This window comes from Ruditapes philippinarum, unplaced genomic scaffold, assembly GCF_026571515.1.
Source record: "Ruditapes philippinarum isolate M1 unplaced genomic scaffold, ASM2657151v2 ctg11512_1_1_1_1, whole genome shotgun sequence".
In the NCBI taxonomy this organism is placed as follows: Eukaryota; Metazoa; Mollusca; class Bivalvia; order Venerida; family Veneridae; genus Ruditapes; species Ruditapes philippinarum.
In genome coordinates, this window is record NW_026854676.1 from 249 (window position 1) to 19,888 (window position 19,640).

Below are 19,640 nucleotides of genomic sequence, written 5' to 3' on the forward strand. Positions count from 1 at the left end.
TCCAATTTTAAATGTTTAACTTGAGCCTTGTAAGGTTGTCAAATTTTATGTTTTGTACCTCAGTGGAGTTCCTTTAAATGAACGTTTCTCCACTACTATCATATTAATTTAAATAAATCGTTATTAGCTCACCTGTCACAAAGTGACATGGTGAACTTTTGTGATCGCTTTTTCGTCCAGCCTCCGTTCGTAAACTTTTACTTTAAACGACATCTCATCATAAACTGCCAATTTCATCCAAACTCCATAGGAATGTTCCTTAGGTAGACTGTTTAAAATGTTGTTCAAAGAATTTAATTCCAAGCAGACCTCTGGTTACCATGGCAACCGAAAGAAAAAAAACTTAAAATATCTTCTTTCAGAAAACCATAAGAGCTAGAGCTTAAATATTTGGCATGAAACATCATCTAGTCAGTGTCTACTAAGTTTGTTCAAATAAATGCCCTGGGGTCAAAATTGGCACCGCCCAGGGGGGAGGGTTATTGATTTTCCTTATTTGTATATAATAAAACTTAAAAAACTTTCTTTTAGCTAGAGCTTAGATATTAAGGATGAAACATCTTCTAGTGGGTGTCTACCAAGTTTGTTCAAATAAAAGCCCTGGGGTAAGAATTGGCCCTGCCCCAGGGGGTCATTGATTTTCCATATTTGTATATAGTAAAAACTTAAAAACTCTTCTTTTAAAACCCCCATAGAGCTAGAGCTAAGATATTTAGCATGAAACATCTTCTAATGGGTGTCTACCAAGTTTGTTCAAATAAGGGCCCTGGTTTAAAATTGGCCTTGGCCCAGGTGCCTATATACAGGTGAGCGATTTCAGGACCATCATGGCCCTCTTGTTATTTTTATCCCAGTGTCGGCAACTATATTACAGAATGAAGGTTGATTTGCCCTTTCCAGGTGTATGCATGTTATTAATTACGGACGTTTATAGACCGCCCCTCCCCATCCCCACTTTTGACTTCTTCACGCTGACTTTGGGGGATGAAATTGCAGGCAGGGTGGGGCAGGGGTGAAAATAAAAGCTTGTTTATATCGGGACTGTGTCCCAGACAAAACCAAGCATGTGTTAAAGGGGCTGCTTGATATATACAAAACAAATAATGCAACTAATAAATAACTTTTATCAAGTCCATTTTATTTGTACTTCAGATATGTCTCATATACATTTAATGCCTTTAAATATTCAGTAATAGTGCTGTAAAACATACACGAGAAAACGAACGAGTGACATTTGTACTTTATAATATAATGATAATGCCTGTAACACAGACGCTTGTGGTGTGGAACTGAAAACGCCTTTAAAATCCAAATAAAATGTATATTTGTCAATGCCAACATTTACTTATAATATATATCATTTTAACTTAATAGAAGCTGTTTTGACGTCTAGAATAATTCTAGACGTTGAAATATGATTTTTTTTCAGAACTTCAACATGACTTTTTTCAGAACGGCTCATATTAAGTTTAAATGATATATAATTATGATAAGTACATGTGCTGGGATTTACAAATATACATTTTTTATTTTAAGGGCGTTTTCAGCTCCACACCTCAAGTGTCGACTGGAACTATACAATACATGTAGCCACTCATTATGATATGACGAGTTGTTATTTATTTAGATTTGTACATCATACTGGTATCCGGAATCTTGGATTTCTTTTTTGTCCCAGGTTGAATGTATTTCTTTAGTGGATATAATATAAGAACACTGTAGACAGACTCATGTACGGACAGCTGATAAATGAACAGATCTAACTCTACCCGCTCAATTTGTATAATAGATTCATCCTGCTTTGAATTTGGAACAGTCCATTCAAAGTTCAAGGAATTTCAATGTTTAAATATCTACAGTATAAAGCCTGGTTAACTGTACGGATATGTAAGTACATATGGCTTATCTCCATGGTTACCAAAAGAATAAGTTTCCTGAGAGATGTATGTATGACATGACTTGACGAATATTTGTACTTGTAAAAGTTTTATTTTCTTCAAATCTTCCTATAGCTGCACAATGGATATAGATGCACCACTTTATTCTCAAGTATGAGACATATATTTTCTAGATTTTCTCCTCTTCTAAACTGTGTCGAGTAAACGATAATGGATACAGGTCCCGGAAAATTACTTTCTGGTACGTCATGTCCGGTTTAGTTAGATATATCTCCAGGTCCATGTTGAACTGAAATATTCACAACACGTGCGCGTTATTTATGTATACATGTACACATATATACCGATTTTATCAAAAGGGGAGTAAACTCTGTTCAAATATATGGCTTTTTATCTCCCCTGACATCTTGTTCGATATACGACACGAACACTTGAAAATGGAGAAACATTAATTTAATCTCCCTTTTAAAATGTTTTTATGGATCTTATCACAGTTTGATTTATATTTTTACAATATACATGTTGTTGAAAAAGTAATAAATTTTGATAAAATGGCGAAAATTTACTTTATTAGTCGCCGGTAGAAACCGGCGACTATATTTGTAACAGTTTAATATTATATCTATGGTAGGAGAAGGCCTTAAAATCTGAAAATAAAAGCAAATCAATTACTGAACAATTAAGGACCACAATTATTTTTCAGAATCTTAAAAATTCAAAAATAAATTAACGTTGCTAAATGAAATGAAATATACAAATATTGACATCTTAAAAAGTAATATTACAATTTTCATAAAATGAATTAATAACGTATCCCTATGGACCAGTCATTGAATTTAGGGATACTTTTACTTTTTTCTAAGTGTCAAGCGTTGCTATTTTATGATTGATAAATCATGAATGATATTTAAAATGACACATTTAAATTATCTGGTTGTTTTATATCTTATGACACCTATTATATTTCATTATTTTATCTAATTATAAACAGATTCTCCCTGTCCTATTGTAAGAATCACGTGACTACACATTGTATGTTAGTGTTATAGAATCTATTAATAGTAACAGATTGCTGATAAGACATACTAGTTGGAAAACGGTATGGGGGCTAATTAGATGCAAATGTATAAATAATTACAAAGTTATCTTTCATTAATCAGTTTCATATTTTATATCATTAGAAAGGATTAGTACATTAAAGAATTAAATAAATTTTCAAAACCTTTTCATTTTATCTTGGTAAAGGGTTAAATTTTGCCCTTTCTGTCAATGTTCAATAGTTTAGTTTAGGTTGAACATCACAAAATAGATTTATGCTAAAGAGGCACATTTATTGAAATAAATAGTGGTAATCGTCGTCTTCGTTATATTCCGTCGATTTCCGTCGCGCAGGTTACCAAAACGGTACGACACATAATAATGAAAACTAATAAAATATCTTTTTGTTAATATTTTATCGAACTGAAAGGCAATTAAACGTTAACTATATCGTATGTAACGACAGGAATATTGATTTCAACTAAATAGCTTATTTTTTTCGATAGCGCAAAAAAATATTTTATGAAAACTGCAAAAGGGATTTTCAAAGATTCGAATTTGGCCTACTAGGTCACAACTTCGTCCTATACTTACCACATATTAATTAATTTAATATCGAGATCTATACTATCAATAAAATCTTTAGCATAAATCATAATAAGTTACGTAAACTAACGTACGAAATACTTGCTTAATAATCATAGCAGTTCCTTAACAATATTGCTAAGCAAGTTTGCTTCATATAATGATGTTTTATTGTGAATAAACAGTTACTCAACATAAATTGTTCCTCGTTTCTTTATACCTGAACAATTAATTAAACTGATTTTTTTATATTTATGATAATATAGTCATTTTCTATCCGGCGACTTGATGCTTTAGCATCAAAATCTCTACTTGTTTGTAGCTTTGGAGATAAAACTTGTACACAATTCATTGAGACTAGGATTTCCGGTCGTAAATCTAAGTCTATTAACAATGACACAATTGTTTTATTATCACACAGTTACAATAAAGCTGCACGCCTCCAGATAAGCCTCAATAATTCAAGAAAATCAATACTGAGAAAAACTAACATTTTAAGAAAGATAAAACATTCAAGATCCAAGTTAAATTTCACATTATTTTGCAGTATTTTGTCAGTAAGGGCTGTTTTTGCATATGTTGACCCCTTTTTAGTATTTTTCTTGGATTGTAAGTTCCGATTGCAATATGTAAATTATTTTATTTGTTAATCTCCGAATATTGGATTTTATTACCCTTCCAGATTTTTTCCGCCTTTTTGATTGGATATTGATCACCCGAAAGAAATTGATATAACCGAGCCAGACGGGTAATATACACACTAAATTTCCCCGTTTGGTACCCAACGTTGTAAACAACATGCGCTGATGTGATGCGCGTACGGTTCGATTTTACGCGGTGTAAATTCCGATTTAAAAGCACTTTTTTAACTGTCAAATGATCAATATTTACCAAAGTAGAGTAATGATACATATTACCATCAGTATCGAAAACAAATATGACCTTGTGAAAGCTTGATATTAATTACAAAAAAGTGCGTTCAATAGACTACTCCTTTTCTCTTGTTTACTTTCGTAAGGTACGGGAAAAATACGTCATGTATTTATGTGACGTCATGTTGTGACGAAGAGGTATCCTAAAGGGAATCTTATTTCGACGTTTCATTTGAAACAGCAATGATTTTTTAAAAAAATCGTCTAAACTCGGCAGGGGAAGGGTAATAAAATTATTATTTTGGTTTTGGAGTGATATATGTGGATATATTACCTGCCAAGATAAAATATCACCCTCGCCTAACGGCTCGGGTGATATAAAATCTTAACAGGTAATATATCCACATATATCACTCCAAAACCAAAATAACATATAATATATTCAAATTTACTGATCAGTGCATTTATTATATAGTTACCTCTGACAACACTTGTCTACATATACCACATGGTCCTGTAAATTCTCCCTTCACATCACTGAAAAATAAAATAATATAACATGCTTAATTTGAAGATTATATTATATGTACAATGTGCGTGTATTTTATTGAAAATTTCATCTAACGATATCAAAAGAAGTATAACAACAGGGCGAAAAGTCGTAATTGACGAACTTTACATACTTTTTAATTAAATTAATCTATCAAAAGAAATTGGTCATTTTACAATGCAGTGTGGTCGTTTAAGAAAGGTTTTATGTCATTTTGATGAAAGAATATGAACGTTCTAAAAGAGTACAATGTTTTATTTTGAAATAAGGTCGCTCTTGAACGGTAAATGGTCGTTTTGAAAAGTGCAGTCATTATAGAATGTTAAACGACCAAACAATGTAAACGCTCGTAATATAGAAGGTTATGTGGTCGTTTATGAAGGGAATGTTGTTCTAAAGAGGTTAATGGTGTAAAGGAAGAATGTAAATTTGTTATAGATATGTAGGTGGTCGTTTTTGAAGAAATACGGTTGCTCTCAATGTGAAGACGATCGTAAAACTGATATGGTAGTAATAGAAAGGCAGTGGTCGTTCTAGAAAGGTAGGCGGTCGTAAACTTACCAACATACTGCCAATGCTTTAAATGATTTATTTCCCTCTGTTACAGCTTTCATTACTGCATTACGTTCCGCGCAAACACTGACACCATAAGATGCATTCTCTACATTACAACCTGTAAATCATATTGAAATGTTTACAAAACCCTGTCTTCAACGGCCGCTTAATGACTGGGATCTATGAATACAAGGTACACCATTTTCAAATTGTCCTCCAAAGGCAGTTTTCTTAACACATAATTGATCAAAGTGAATTATTTCAATGCTGGTCTTAAATCAAAGGTTCTCATTTTTGTCGTATAATTGTTCATGAAAGCAAATTACACATTTACACTTTTTTCTGAAATGTTTCAGAGATTTATTAACTAGATTAAATCACATGTAATTATATTTTAAACAGGATGAACGATTAAATCATACATAATATCTTGGTTTATTTTGGTAGTGTAACTCCTGCTCGTGGAAATATACACAGATTGACAATGTACGTGATGAACATTAAATTTATTATCAACCATTAAGAATTCTTGCAAAACTTGAACATGTATCTGCATACTTAATTTAATATTAATAATTAACTGTTATTAGATACAACATTTTACAATCATTTGACGTTAAATATTACACACATATATATATATATATATATATATATATATATATATATATATATATATATATATATATATATATATATATATTATATACGAAAACAAATAATAATTGCATGATAAATTGAAGTTTACATTCACATAAAACAAGTAAAATATCAAACATAACCACAATCAAATTAAAACTAAATGGTTTTTTTTTGTTTTACTATTTTCAAAATATACTAGTAAGTATACCTGCATATATAGACCCATCAGCGCACAACACGGCGGCCCCAACTCTGAAATTACTGTATGGACAATATGCATTTTCTTTTACTTTATCCGCAGCTTTAATCAGTTCTTGTAGCTTGCCATCTATATAAGTATAACGTGCATGTATATTTGTATATTTAATGTCGATACTGTGCTTAAAAAAAAACATCACATTAATCTTAATGTTTAAGTAATTTAGAATATACTTGCATCATAACAGTTTGTTTGTAATATCTTCTTTACTTAACTTGTGGTAATAAAAACGTTTCTCATTCATTGTAAAATATTCAGCCATTCTGTACACAACCATGGCTATGTTTTAGACAAAATATATGGTACAAGGAAGTCTTATCGGAGATCGATTATTGCAGTTAAGCTTTATCGTGTAACGTACATTTTTTCTCCATAATGTGAAAGAATTGATTGTCTAAATGCATTACAATTAAAGCTAGCAACTGTTGGAAATAAAACATATATATGCATAAAATTTAATTCATTTAACTAAGTTATAACATACCTAGAGTTGAAACATCCATTGCTAAGTTCTCACGTACTATGTTAAATAAATTAGACTACTTATTGACGCGGTTTATACATGTGAAGTGGAGCAACTGTAAACAATACAGTAGCGTAGCTGTTATATCTGTAAACGACATATTTTGGGGGCTGAGTACACTCTGCAGTGGCGTAAGTTTGTTATATAGTCGAGACCAGTGTTTTAAGATTTATACGTGAAACGGGTTAAAAAAACAAAAAAAACATCCATGTACAAACGAAAAGAAATTATTGTATGAAGAGAAGTGTAGCCTTAGGATCTCTGACAACTGAAAGAGAAGATTAAAGATGAGCGGTTGACTGAAAATGTTTCAGGCGACTGCCTTTAAACTAAAATCGCTGGTTCGATTCATGCTTTAAAATAACAAATTTACATGAGATTATCTTTCCAAAGTAAAATGTGAAAATTCATCATGACTGTGGTCTTGACATGGATTTCACAGTGTCTAAACAAGAAATGTGTATTAATAGACTCATATTTTCTGAACTAAAACACCACTTTTCGTATCTGAAACTAACAACGTCATCATTGGGGGAAGAGAAGCCACTCCAACCATCTTTATAATAAATAATGACTTTCTAACATCCTCATAGCCAAATAAGCCATGCTGCACCTCTGTGTACGTGTTTAAAAAGAACTCCAATGAGGTCCATTTGCAAAAGCCCGAGAACATTTAAATTTCTTACATAGATCTAAGCACACGATAATTAAGAAATATACTAAGACATACATTGAAATACGTTTGCTTGTGTTATTCTCGGACCGATTTGATATACACTTTTTTTTTCAATTTGGGATCATCTTTTTTTTTTTCAATTTGGGATCATCTTTCACAAGTAGAATCATTATTCTGGGAAAACTTTTCTACGTAAGTTAATGGTCGAGACAGATACCAAATCGAAAATTAATCACGAAAAATCATTTCCTGTCATATCCTGTCAAAAAACCTCAGCGGAGTCCCTTTGAAATATGTTCATTTTTTATATTATTAAATAATCATACAATGCCCGTGTAAACCGGTTCTTTTTTGTTTAAAAATATTTCAACACCAGTAAATTTGTATCTTTCAAATTAACTGGATTTTTATTTTTTAAGATTGTTTACTTGGTTTATACAAATATCAATGCGTTTATTATATTCCGAAAGTTAACTTGTCTCAAAACTGGAACGGTATTTTGAGGTTAAATATGCGTTTTTAATACCTACTTAACATATCCGACTGTCTCGGATTAAGAGCAGTGCAATTATATTATTATCTGTTTTTTTTGTTGTTGTTATTATTATTTTTGTTAGATGAGATATTGTTATGGCAACATAATAAAAAATAGACTTGATTGAATATAAATTACAAGTTTCATCATTTCATTAATTGTACATGTAGTAAGAAACGTTTTTTACGAGGATAATATGTTTTTACATCTTTAATACCACCCCTGTGAATGTATTGCAATATACATCATTAATACATATCATTTTATATTATAAGCATGTCATAGGAAATTAAGAACAACTAATTGGATCAAATTGTACATTTATGTAAAAAAATGTTACATCAAACATTTTATCATGGGTATATACATAAGATATTACGTCATAACATTGTACATGTGCATATATAAGATTATTTATTATGTAATTATAAATGAAATATTGAGATGTATCATGATATAAAATGCGTATTTTTCATTTTCCGTATTTTCACTGTAAAAATATTTTCACTGCAGTTGAACATATATTTTTCCGTATTTTTACTGGTTTATTCCCGGATTACTTTCTTTTATATTCTCCCAATACACAAAATTGAAGGTCAACTCTTTCAAATTGTAATGTCATTAAAATGAAAAATATATAATTATAATAAAACAAAAAAGTTTTTTTCCCTATAAATCCACGTTTTATTTTCATCTTGTGGTATGAAAATTATCATATTTCACTCGTGGCTACCGCCACTCATAAACACTTTATTTTCATACCATGCACTTGTTGAAAATAAGTCATGTATTCGTAGAAAAAAACAACTTAAATATCTTTTATAGTTTTGTGTACGAACACAAATCAAGTTGACATTGTAAGGTACTTACAAATTATATTTATATGAGGGTCGTCCGGAAAGCTCGTAGACTCCTGCCCTAGTGTATATATCATAAACGTCTCGGTCACTAAAAATACACTAAAGATACGTTCATCTTTAGAACATTCATTTAAAAGTACAAATTTTGACCATGATTTTCTTGTTCCGTCTTTTCAGTATTTTGTTAAACGGTAATCCCTGTCGATGTAGGAGCAATGACTATATGTTCTTATATTTTATTATTTTCTAAATTCAAGAGATTAAACAAGTTCAAGGAGAGAAAAACAACGGGTTGTAAGGTCCTATATTTCTTTCTTCACCCATCCAAATCCCCGTGTAGATAGTTATCACATGTCAAATATAGTAAATGAAATTAAAACACGTTTTAATGTATCATTTAATCACCTAGCACTCCTTATTGGGCGGCATGTCTTTGTAAATATCTCATTTTTCTAAATTCTTTCCTCTTCTAAACTCTTAGGGGTAAAAGCCATGGGTAAAAGTTCCCTTAGAAGTACTTTCTTGTACGTCATGTCTGGCTTGGTTAGATAAAGATCCAAGTCCAAGTTAAACTGAAAATATAAACATAAACATACATGTGGTATGAAAATAAATATAAGCTGTTTAAAAATTGAAATACTCGACGATGTTGACACCTTTGCAATGGTAAATAACTCTGTCTGTCTAAAATTAAAGTGATACAAGTTTTTCCCCTTTGACTGATCATAATATATTATGTTTTTCAATAGCAATACCTAGTCAAGTACAGAACAAGTAAAATTGGTTTCCTGCGGGGAACATTTTTAATGATATAAAGATATTTCATTTAAAGCTACATTAAATAAATATGTAAAAATATTTTGCCGTCGGCCTAAAAATCAAACATTCTACAGTTTCATTAACCTATTTAACAGTATTGTTGTAAATCTCATCAAATATTGTTCATAAATTACGATGTTAAACGGAAAACCCCACGGTAACACTAAAGTTCGTATACGAATTTTAACATGCAAATGAAGATTATAATCATGTGTATGCGCTACGTCACAGTTTAAAAGTTGCTATCCGGAACACAGCAAATATGATATTTTCTTGTGAAAACACACATTAACCGTTTAAGCTTCACGGTGCACTAAGCATGGGGTTCAGTGAAAGTAATCATCTCGTAAAAAGATTAAATTTGTATGAAAACATCCGTTACAATGCGGAAATATACCGTTAAATTAGGACTGCTACTTATAGTCATGTTTGTTGATTGGATGATCCGAAGGCGGAGTTTCTCATGCAAACAGAAATTGTACTTCCCATTTCGCCACAATGAGGTTACCCATTTGTATGCTAATAAAACTCATTCTGGTTGTCTTGACACCGAAATAAGGCCTGGAGTCGATATAAAACCCAATTTATTAATGAAATGTCGCTATTTAGTTTTTTTATGAAATTTATTAAATGTAGCTTTAACTATTTTCAACATGTTTTTTTTTTTTTTTTTTTTTTTGGGGGGGGGGGGGGGGGGTAAATAAAACGTTTGTATCAGGAATATAGTTGACAATAATCGACCAATATAGAAGAAGGTCTTTGGAAAACTGGTGACCGTTGATGACCGGAGAAGGTCGAACATAAAACAATTATTTCTTTTTAAGAAATTGATTAAATAGGCCTACTATTTTATTAATTATTCCGAGCAAAAAAAAAAAAAAAATAAAGTAAACACACGTACAAGTTTACGCAGAAAATATCTCTATTTATTATGGCAGATGCCACTACGAATATTTTAATTTTGTAGATTTGCAGTATAAACAATTTATTTTTTGTAAAATTTGAGAACATATTAAAGAAACATTGATAATTTTCAAACACATCATTCAAGTTTTCCACCTTAAACGGTAAAATAATGATAGAAAATTAGAAATATCACGTAATAGTTTTTTGTTCTTAATTAGTGTAATTCTGACTAATTCCCTAGAGGTAAATCCGTAACGTACCGGCAAAAGGTATTTAGCCAGGTTTTTGAAAAGGTCAATTAACCAATCATGTACGGTTTACAGATCACATGCTCCTCCATGTACCGAAAACATGTCACGTGCTCCTCCATGCCTCAATAGTTAAACGCGTACCAATACCCTGAGGTCTCCAGACCGCAGGGAATAATTAAACAAGAGCCGGTTGAACCGGGTGATGCTCTCCGAATAGGTTTTGGACACAGGAAGGTATACCTCTTGTTGTGTCAGAGTTATGTCACAGTCAATGTTCAAAGTGTTAAAACAAGGTAGTGACCCAAATGTTGTGCGCGACACATCTTCTCAATATGGTGATCATTTCTGTGAAATAGTTGTAAAATCCGACTTCACATAACGAAGTTATAGGCCTGACACAATTTTGCTGCAAGGTCATGCTGTGACCTTGACCTTCAAGGTAGCGACCCAAATGTTGCGCGTGACACGTCATCTCAATATGGTGATCATTTCCATAAAATAGTTTTAAAAATCAGACTTTAAAAAAAAAAAACAAAGTTATGGGCCGGACACGATTTTGCTGCAAGGTCATGCTGTGACCTTGACCTTCAAGGTAGCGACGCAAATTTTGCGCGTGACACATCGTCTCAATATGGTGATCATTTCTGTGAAATAGTTGTAAAATCCGACTTCAAATAACGAAGTTATGGGCCGGACACGATTTTGCTGCAAGGTCATGCTGTGACCTTGACCTTCAAGGTAGCGACCCAAATGTTGCACGCGACACGTCGTCTCAATATAGTGATTATTTCTGTGAAATATTTTTAAAATCCGACTTCAATTAACAAAGTTATGGGCCGGACACGATTTTGCTGCAAGGTCATTCTTTGACCTTGGCCTTCAAGGTAGCGACCCAAATGTTGCGCGCGACAAGCGTCTCAATATGGTGATCATTTCTGTGAAATAGTTGTAAAATCCGACTTCAAATTACGAAGTTATGGGCCGGACACGTATTCGGGACGTTCGGACGGATGGACTGACGGACAACCCGGCGACTATATGCTCCACCGAAATTTTCGGGGAGCATAAAAATCCGTGCAATATACGAATAACAAAATGAAATTGTGGACACAATGACCATTGTTCTCGAACGCAGCTTTCCGGCCATTTTGGATAAGGTGTTTTTGAACGCCAAAATCCAGCTGGGATGAAAAGATAAGCCGTACAAAACATATTCATATTGAACAAAAATTGTTAACCTCTCACCTCGTGAATTTATGTAATGAACTTATCCTCCTTTAAATTTGGAACAGTCCATTTAAATATAATAGATTAAAATATAAAAATACCAACAGTATTGAACCTGGTCAGACTGCAAATATGTGCAAGGTGATTTGGCTCTATACTGATGGTAGTGTTTGGCCATATTCACGCCCGTTTAATTCACAACAAGTGTAAAATATCCATCGGTGCAACTTCCATTCCTCGTTGTGAACACCCATCTCTGACGTGTAACACGATAAACAAGGTAAGTTTTTCATAATTTTTGAAGATTACAGACATTAATGTAAACATATCGGAATGCAGTTAGCTAGCGATGTGTTTTCCGAGTATGCACATGTAAAGATATTGCCTGTTGGTGGACAATTTGATGGAAACACCGTGCGACGCAGTCACTCGGGGTAGCTGAAAAACTGGAGACAACTTCTCTCCGGACCAAATTTATAATTGAAAACGTCGATTCTGGTGAAGTTTTGTGCATTCTAACCTAAAACAGATGCCCACAAGTCTTTGACAGCGTAAATTATTACCTGAAAGTCTTCATAGAAACGAAGATATACCCTTTTTTGCTTTAATCCTCGTTGTGAGCACCATAACCTCGTTGTGAGCAAGACAAGCGCAGTGCGTGTATGGTTTTAATATGTAATTCAGATGGTGAAAATATAATTTTCAATCTACCAAAGCAATTAAAACTTTTTTGCACAGCAGCATTTTTTTTGCAAGGCGTTGTGCATACCCCGAAGGGGTTTTGAACTGTCCGTCCGTCAGTCCGTCAATCCGTCCGAAAACTTTTACATTGGCCATAACTGCCTTATTAGTAAACGGATTTGATTCATATTTGAACACAACATCCCTTGGCACAATACCTTCATATACGGACCTGTATTTTACCTTTAACCCTGAATGGCCTTTACCTTGAAGGTCAAATTGTCCAAAATCATTTAAGATTGACCATAATGTCCTTATTAGTAAATCAATTTAATTCATATTTAGGCACAACACCTCTTTGGACAAGGCCTTCCAACTGACCTATATTCTTTTGACCTTGACCCCTGAATGACATTCACATTGAAGGTCAAATTGTCCAAAAACTTAAAAATTGCTCATAACTTCCTTATTAGTATACGGATAATACTCATATTTGGACACAACACCCCTATAGACAAGACCATCAAACTGATCTATATTTTTTTACCTTGACCCCTGAATGACCTTCTAGAAAATCCAAAAACTTTGAAATCAGCTAACCCAAAATTGTACTAGTGGTGTTACACCTAAGAAGTCAAGAAGATTTCTAAAAATTCCACTATCTCAGGATGAAAATGCTATTTAAATGTCAAACACAGACTGTCATAAGCTTTCTAGGGAAGACAGTGCAACTAAAATCAGGAAAAATGCTCTACATAGCAAACAAACGCTGAGAACTATTTGAATCTGTTATTATGCGACTATCGCTTTTCACGGAGGATTACTTACAAGTTTATAGTGTGTTGTAACTTTAACACTACACAAATATATTCTTAGCTTAATAGATAATGGTAAACAAAAAAACCCCTACATATACCTACATCGAGGGCAGTCTGTGTGATATAAACATGCATGTATTTATCCTGAGCTTCATTCATGTTACACTGGCCAAGTTATGTAGAAAAAGAAAAACTATTGCAAAGGAAAACTATTGTGCATAAACGTTTTGATTGCTTTTGGTAGATTGAAAATTGTATTCTCGCCATTTGAATTACATATTAAAACCAGACAAGCATTGCGCTTGTCTTGCTTACAACGAGGTTATATGGTGCTCACAACGAGGATTAAAGCAAAAAAGGGTATTTCTTCGTTTCTATGAAGACTTTCAGATAATAATTTACGCTGAAGACTTGTGGGCATCTGTTTCAGGTTAGAATGCACAAAACTTCACTAGAATCGACGTTTTCAATTTTCAATTTGGTCCGGAGAGAAGATGTCTTCAGTTTTACAGCTACCGCGAGTGTCTGCGTTGCACGGTATTTCCATCAAAGTGTCGACCAACAGGCATTGTCTTTACATGTGCATACTCGGAAAACACATCGCTAGCTAACTGCATTCCGATATTTTTATATTAATGTCTGTAATCTTCATAAATTATGGAAAATTCACCTTGTTTATCGTGTTACACGTCATAGATGGGTGCTCACAACGAGGAACGGAAGTTGCTCACAACATTTTTACCAATGGATATTTTACACTCGTTGTGAGTTAAACAGGCGTGATATTTTGTTGCAGCAGAGTAATAAAGATATCATCTCACTCGGAACACAACGGCTATTTTATTCATAAGGGTCGAGGAAATTACGATTTATTTTACCTCAGCAAATACTTGTCTACAGACGCCACACGGACCTTTAAAGTCGCCTTTAATGTCACTGAAAATCAAATCAAACGTTCTTAATATTATTACTGATCATCATCATCATCATCAGCAGCAGCAGCAGCAGCAGCAGCATCATCAGCAGCAGCGGCGGCATTCTTTTTTTGTTTGACTTGATGTCGCACCAACACTGTAAAGGTCATATGGCGACTTTCCAGCTTTACCGGTGGAGGAATGCCTCAGGTGGCCTTCCGTGGGTTTTTATTTAACGTAAACATTCAAAAGGCTTCTGCAAACAGAATTTTGTTGTTTATATCGCTAGTAGACTTTTGAAACAGGTGTATATAGATAACCATTCTGCCTACATATAATTAAAGAGAACATATAACAAGAGTACTAACTAGAGGAGTGGGGACCTATTTGTTAAGGTGCCTGCCTTTCAACCTAGGGATCTTGGGTTCGAGCCCTAATGGGGTCACGACCATGTTCCTTCATATGACACCAGTACTGGTTAGTTCCAGGAAGCGGACTCGAAAGTAATTAATATAAATTGCAAGAACTTGTTTTGCAATCGAGCTTACTCAGGTATGTATAGACCAAACTAACAACAGGAATGTTGATATACATATATTTTCTGAAAAGTCTTAATTCTGTCATTCATATCAATATTATTTAAGCAGAATTACTTTTAAGTATCTTGTTTGTATACCAAGGTTCACCCGGATCGTGTCCAAAAAGTGTAAAAAGTGTAGCCTCTAGACATTTCACACGTTTTTTCCTTATTTTTGAACAATGTCCCAAATTTTCTATATTTCATGTGTTATGACAACATCATATGATTTTAAAACTCTTGTTTAATGACAAGTAATATAAACTAGAGTTTGACATACCACGAGACAGCTGCCGCTACAAAATTCATCTTCCCCTCGGACACCGCTTTCATGACGGCGTTCCTCTCCGCACAGACGCACAAACCATATGACGCATTCTCTACATTACAGCCTGTAATTCATTAATTACCAATATTCATTTACTACCTATATTCATTAATTACCTAAATTCATTAATTAAATATATTCATTCATTATATATATTCGTTAATTACCTATATATTCATTTATTACCTATATTCATTTATTACCTATGTTCTTTAATTACATAATTATATTTATTAATAACCTATATTCATTAAATACATATATTCGTTCATTACCTAGATTCATTAATTGACTATATTCATTGTTGTAACTATATTTATTAATTACTTATATTCATTAATTACCTATATTTCTTAATTACATATATTCACTAATTACCTTTATTCATTAATAACCTATATTCATTCATTACATATATAATTATTAATTATTTATATTCACTGATTACATATATTCATTAATTGCCTATATTCATTAATTACATAATTATATTAAATTCCTATATTCATTAATTACATATATCTATGAGACGTGTAGCGATCTCCATATTTGATGCTATATAATACTCATTTAAGCTTCTGATATTCTAAGCACGAACAAATTGGAAAGCTCTTCACTGCGAAAAAGGTATGGATATACGGAAGTGTACGGAATTCCGTATATCATTAATATACGGGTAAGAATACGGGAAACTGGAAATACGGAGATGTACGGGACCGTATATTATGTCAGTCCGTATATGACCAATATACGGTGATCCGTACACTCGTAATATACGGGAACTTTGATATACGAAGTCCGTATTTTAATGATATACGGAATTTTTATAACAAGTCCGTATATTACTAAAATACGAAATTCCGTATTCGTGCAAATACGGATTCTGTATATAAAAATAGCGAATGAAGATTTACTTCTAAATCGCATATTACCTATAAGAGGAAAGAAATAGTCTGATCTAATATTTGTCAGACATTTGACAAACTAACATAAAACAGGAACGCTTTTACACGATGTAATATTTTCTGGAAGTATTAACACGTCACTTGCATACTTATAATATCGTCAGTGCACAGAACGTGTAAAACATCCACCTGTAGCATGCAGACAAAGAACGACAACGTATATTGAAATATCTTCTTTTGTATACAAGGCAACGCGGTATTCTAGCTCAATACCGCTTGGTTTGCTTTTTAGCATACAGCCGCAGATAAATAGCGAATACTTTACAATTGCGATTTGCGATTAGATAGTACTTTTTGTATTCTGCATTTATGGTGAATCATGTTATTTTGTAATTTCTTTATCATTATCATTATAATTTTTGAAAATGATAAGCCAAACATGAGAAAATGATAAAGTTAAAATTGTGATGTTCTAAACATAAATTAATTATATTAAAATCGTGGATCTGTGAAGTTGAAATCGTGAAAGGTAAAATTATGTAATCACGTAGATGAAATCGGGATTGTCCACACACAGTATTTAAATTTTACGTTTATATATATCCTATAAATAATTTAATACATGTACTTGCATATGTAAAAAACAACAACAATGTGCATGATATCTCATTAATTCATTAATTCACATTCATTCATTCATTCTTTTATTCATTCATTCATACATACATACATTCATTCATTCATTCATTCATTCATTCATTCATTCATTCATTCATTCATTCATTCATTCATTCATCATTCATTCATTCATTCATTCATTCATTCATTCATTCATTCAATCAATCACCAATCAAACAATCAATCATTCATTCATCACGACTCATTTATTTATTTATTCATTTATTTATTTATTTATTTATTAATCATTTATTTATTTAATCATTTATTTCAGGAAACATAAAGACTTGCATTTTTATACGCAAGTTTGGAACAGAAATCTTATGAAGTTCCGAATTCCCCAATTTTAATTATTTTCGCGCGGTCTCATTTCTGACATAATATTGCGTAACAGCCACGTGCTGTATTGCGATAATCGAAGCCAATACTGATTAAGCCGGATATTGATCATAAACGCAGCAAGGTATCACGAGTGTCGGTTTTCTCCGATTATGTAAGTTCGCGCAATTGGTGTTTAATGTCTTAACGGTAATTTTCGCTGTTAATTTCTTGTAAGAAAGAATGGAATTAAATTGGGATCTTTTAACAGAGTATCTATGTGATTTTATTCCAGATATTATAAAGACTCTAACCTGACATATTAAAATGAAACAGATATAGCCAATGTTTTTTTTTTGTAATTTTTTGTTTAAATATTAAAAATTGTCGCAATTTGTTGTAAAAAATCAAGTTAAGAACATAATAAATTATATATTGTTAGTAAAATCATTTTTCAAATTGGACTTTTGAATTGTAACCAATATTCCACATATTCTTATACTGGTAAAATTGTATTTCAATTATGAAATCCGCAGATAATGTGAAGGGATCTTTATTTTTTTATTCTGTGTATAAGTAAGTTAGTACTTTATTTATTTTAGTGACGTGTGTAAACATATTTTACAAATCTAATTTTACAACGTATTAAATACACCGGCCCAATGGGCCTATAAGTCACCTCCAATAAACATAAAATATTTACATAAAGTAATAAGTGTCTTCATTGGCTTTAAAGCATATTTGAATGAAATGAAGTGTCTACTGCATAATAGAAACTAGGACATAATATGAATAAAGTCCCAAACAGAACAGTTATTCCATAAGAGCAGATAATGAATAAAACGTTTTTCTAATATAAGTACTGAGCTTTCAACACACATGCATTTATTTAATTACAGTTGTCAAACTAAAATATATGATAAATTTTACTATTAATTATCAATCCTTTATTAAAACAATTTAATATTTTAGAATTTTGACAATTCGACTAAAAGAATAAAGAAATATAAAAAGTACATTCTCTAGAGAAGTTATCTTTTATTTTTATTTTCATGTTTTACCCGCTTATTGTTGTTGTTTCAAAAATTTGTGTAATTTATGAATATTTCTTAACGCTTCTTAAACGTCTTTATTTATGCGCTTCTTAAACGTCTTTTATTATTATTATTATTATTATTATTATTATTATTATTATTATTATTATTATTATTATTATTATCATCATTATTATTATTATCATCATTATTCATTATTATTATTATAATAATAATAAAAAAATAAATAACCGATTAAGCATTAGAATCAAAGTTTTGCCTATGAAAAAGTATCAATGGTTATATTATACATATATGCAAAGTTATCATTTATGGATACATGATATTTTCAATTAAATGTTGCATTATTTTTTAATTAAATTAAGGTCTTAGTATGCTAGTTTCTTTGGCATTAGCACGGACCTTAATTTAAATCCGTGGCATTATTAATGCTAAATGCTTTATTACACAAACGGTATCTAGGCATATCACGCGTTTTCAAAACAACCAATAAGATTAAAGCGTTGGTTTTGTATCACGTGAATCATATCAATTAATCAGAAATAGCGCGGGCGAAATGAAAAAAGAAAAAAACACGATTGGAAATGGATGAGATAAAATTCAGAATATTGCAAAACAAGGTAGGATAAAAGGTTTTTTTATCGTTGTAATATCAAAATGCGATCAATAGAATAGTTGAATATTGTGAACAACAGCTTATTTCAGGGTTAAACTGATTTGTTTTTAGAAAATTTGTACACTGTTTAATATGTTTCGCTATCCAATATGGCCGCCGGATTAGATAATTAAAGCAGGGATATATCCCTTAATTTAGACTGGGAGGTTACGAGTTTGATTGATTTTGATTTCTAAATTGTATCTTGTTTAATTAATAATTTGTTTGAAAAATGCAAAACAAAATGAAAAGGGCATTTCTTAAATTTGTTAATCATAACTTCCCTTTAGGGTAAAAAAGACACCACGTTAAAATAACGACATTTAAACATCGAAGATGTCAAGGTATAATACAGCCCCTGGACATGGTCGTACTAAAGGATTAATCAGTGTGTGTGACACGACCTATGTATGCTTGATTGGTCAACTGATTAGACTTTATAATCTTGAGCGATCTCAATTATCACTTAAAATCAGGGGTGCGAAAGATCATGTCGACAAATTTTATTTTTTTTA

General features: G+C 32.0%; 2 protein-coding genes across 2 annotated transcripts; both read right to left on the reverse strand.

Moving 5' to 3' along the window:
* Window positions 1-1,117: 1,117 nt before the first annotated feature.
* LOC132740725 (cytidine deaminase-like) lies at window positions 1,118-7,008 on the reverse strand. Its single transcript, XM_060728694.1, has 5 exons — window positions 6,884-7,008; window positions 6,349-6,468; window positions 5,505-5,616; window positions 4,873-4,930; window positions 1,118-2,187 (listed from the first exon to the last, which is right to left on the reverse strand). The coding sequence occupies exons 1-5, from the start codon at window positions 6,900-6,902 to the stop codon at window positions 2,068-2,070; spliced, it is 429 nt and encodes a 142-aa protein (XP_060584677.1). The 5' UTR covers window positions 6,903-7,008; the 3' UTR covers window positions 1,118-2,067.
* Window positions 7,009-8,447: 1,439 nt separating this feature from the next.
* On the reverse strand, window positions 8,448-15,603 carry LOC132740723 (cytidine deaminase-like). The gene is made up of 3 exons (XM_060728692.1): window positions 15,467-15,603; window positions 14,574-14,631; window positions 8,448-9,565 (listed from the first exon to the last, which is right to left on the reverse strand). The coding sequence occupies exons 1-3, from the start codon at window positions 15,517-15,519 to the stop codon at window positions 9,446-9,448; spliced, it is 231 nt and encodes a 76-aa protein (XP_060584675.1). The 5' UTR covers window positions 15,520-15,603; the 3' UTR covers window positions 8,448-9,445.
* Between the last annotated feature and the right edge of the window lie 4,037 nt (window positions 15,604-19,640).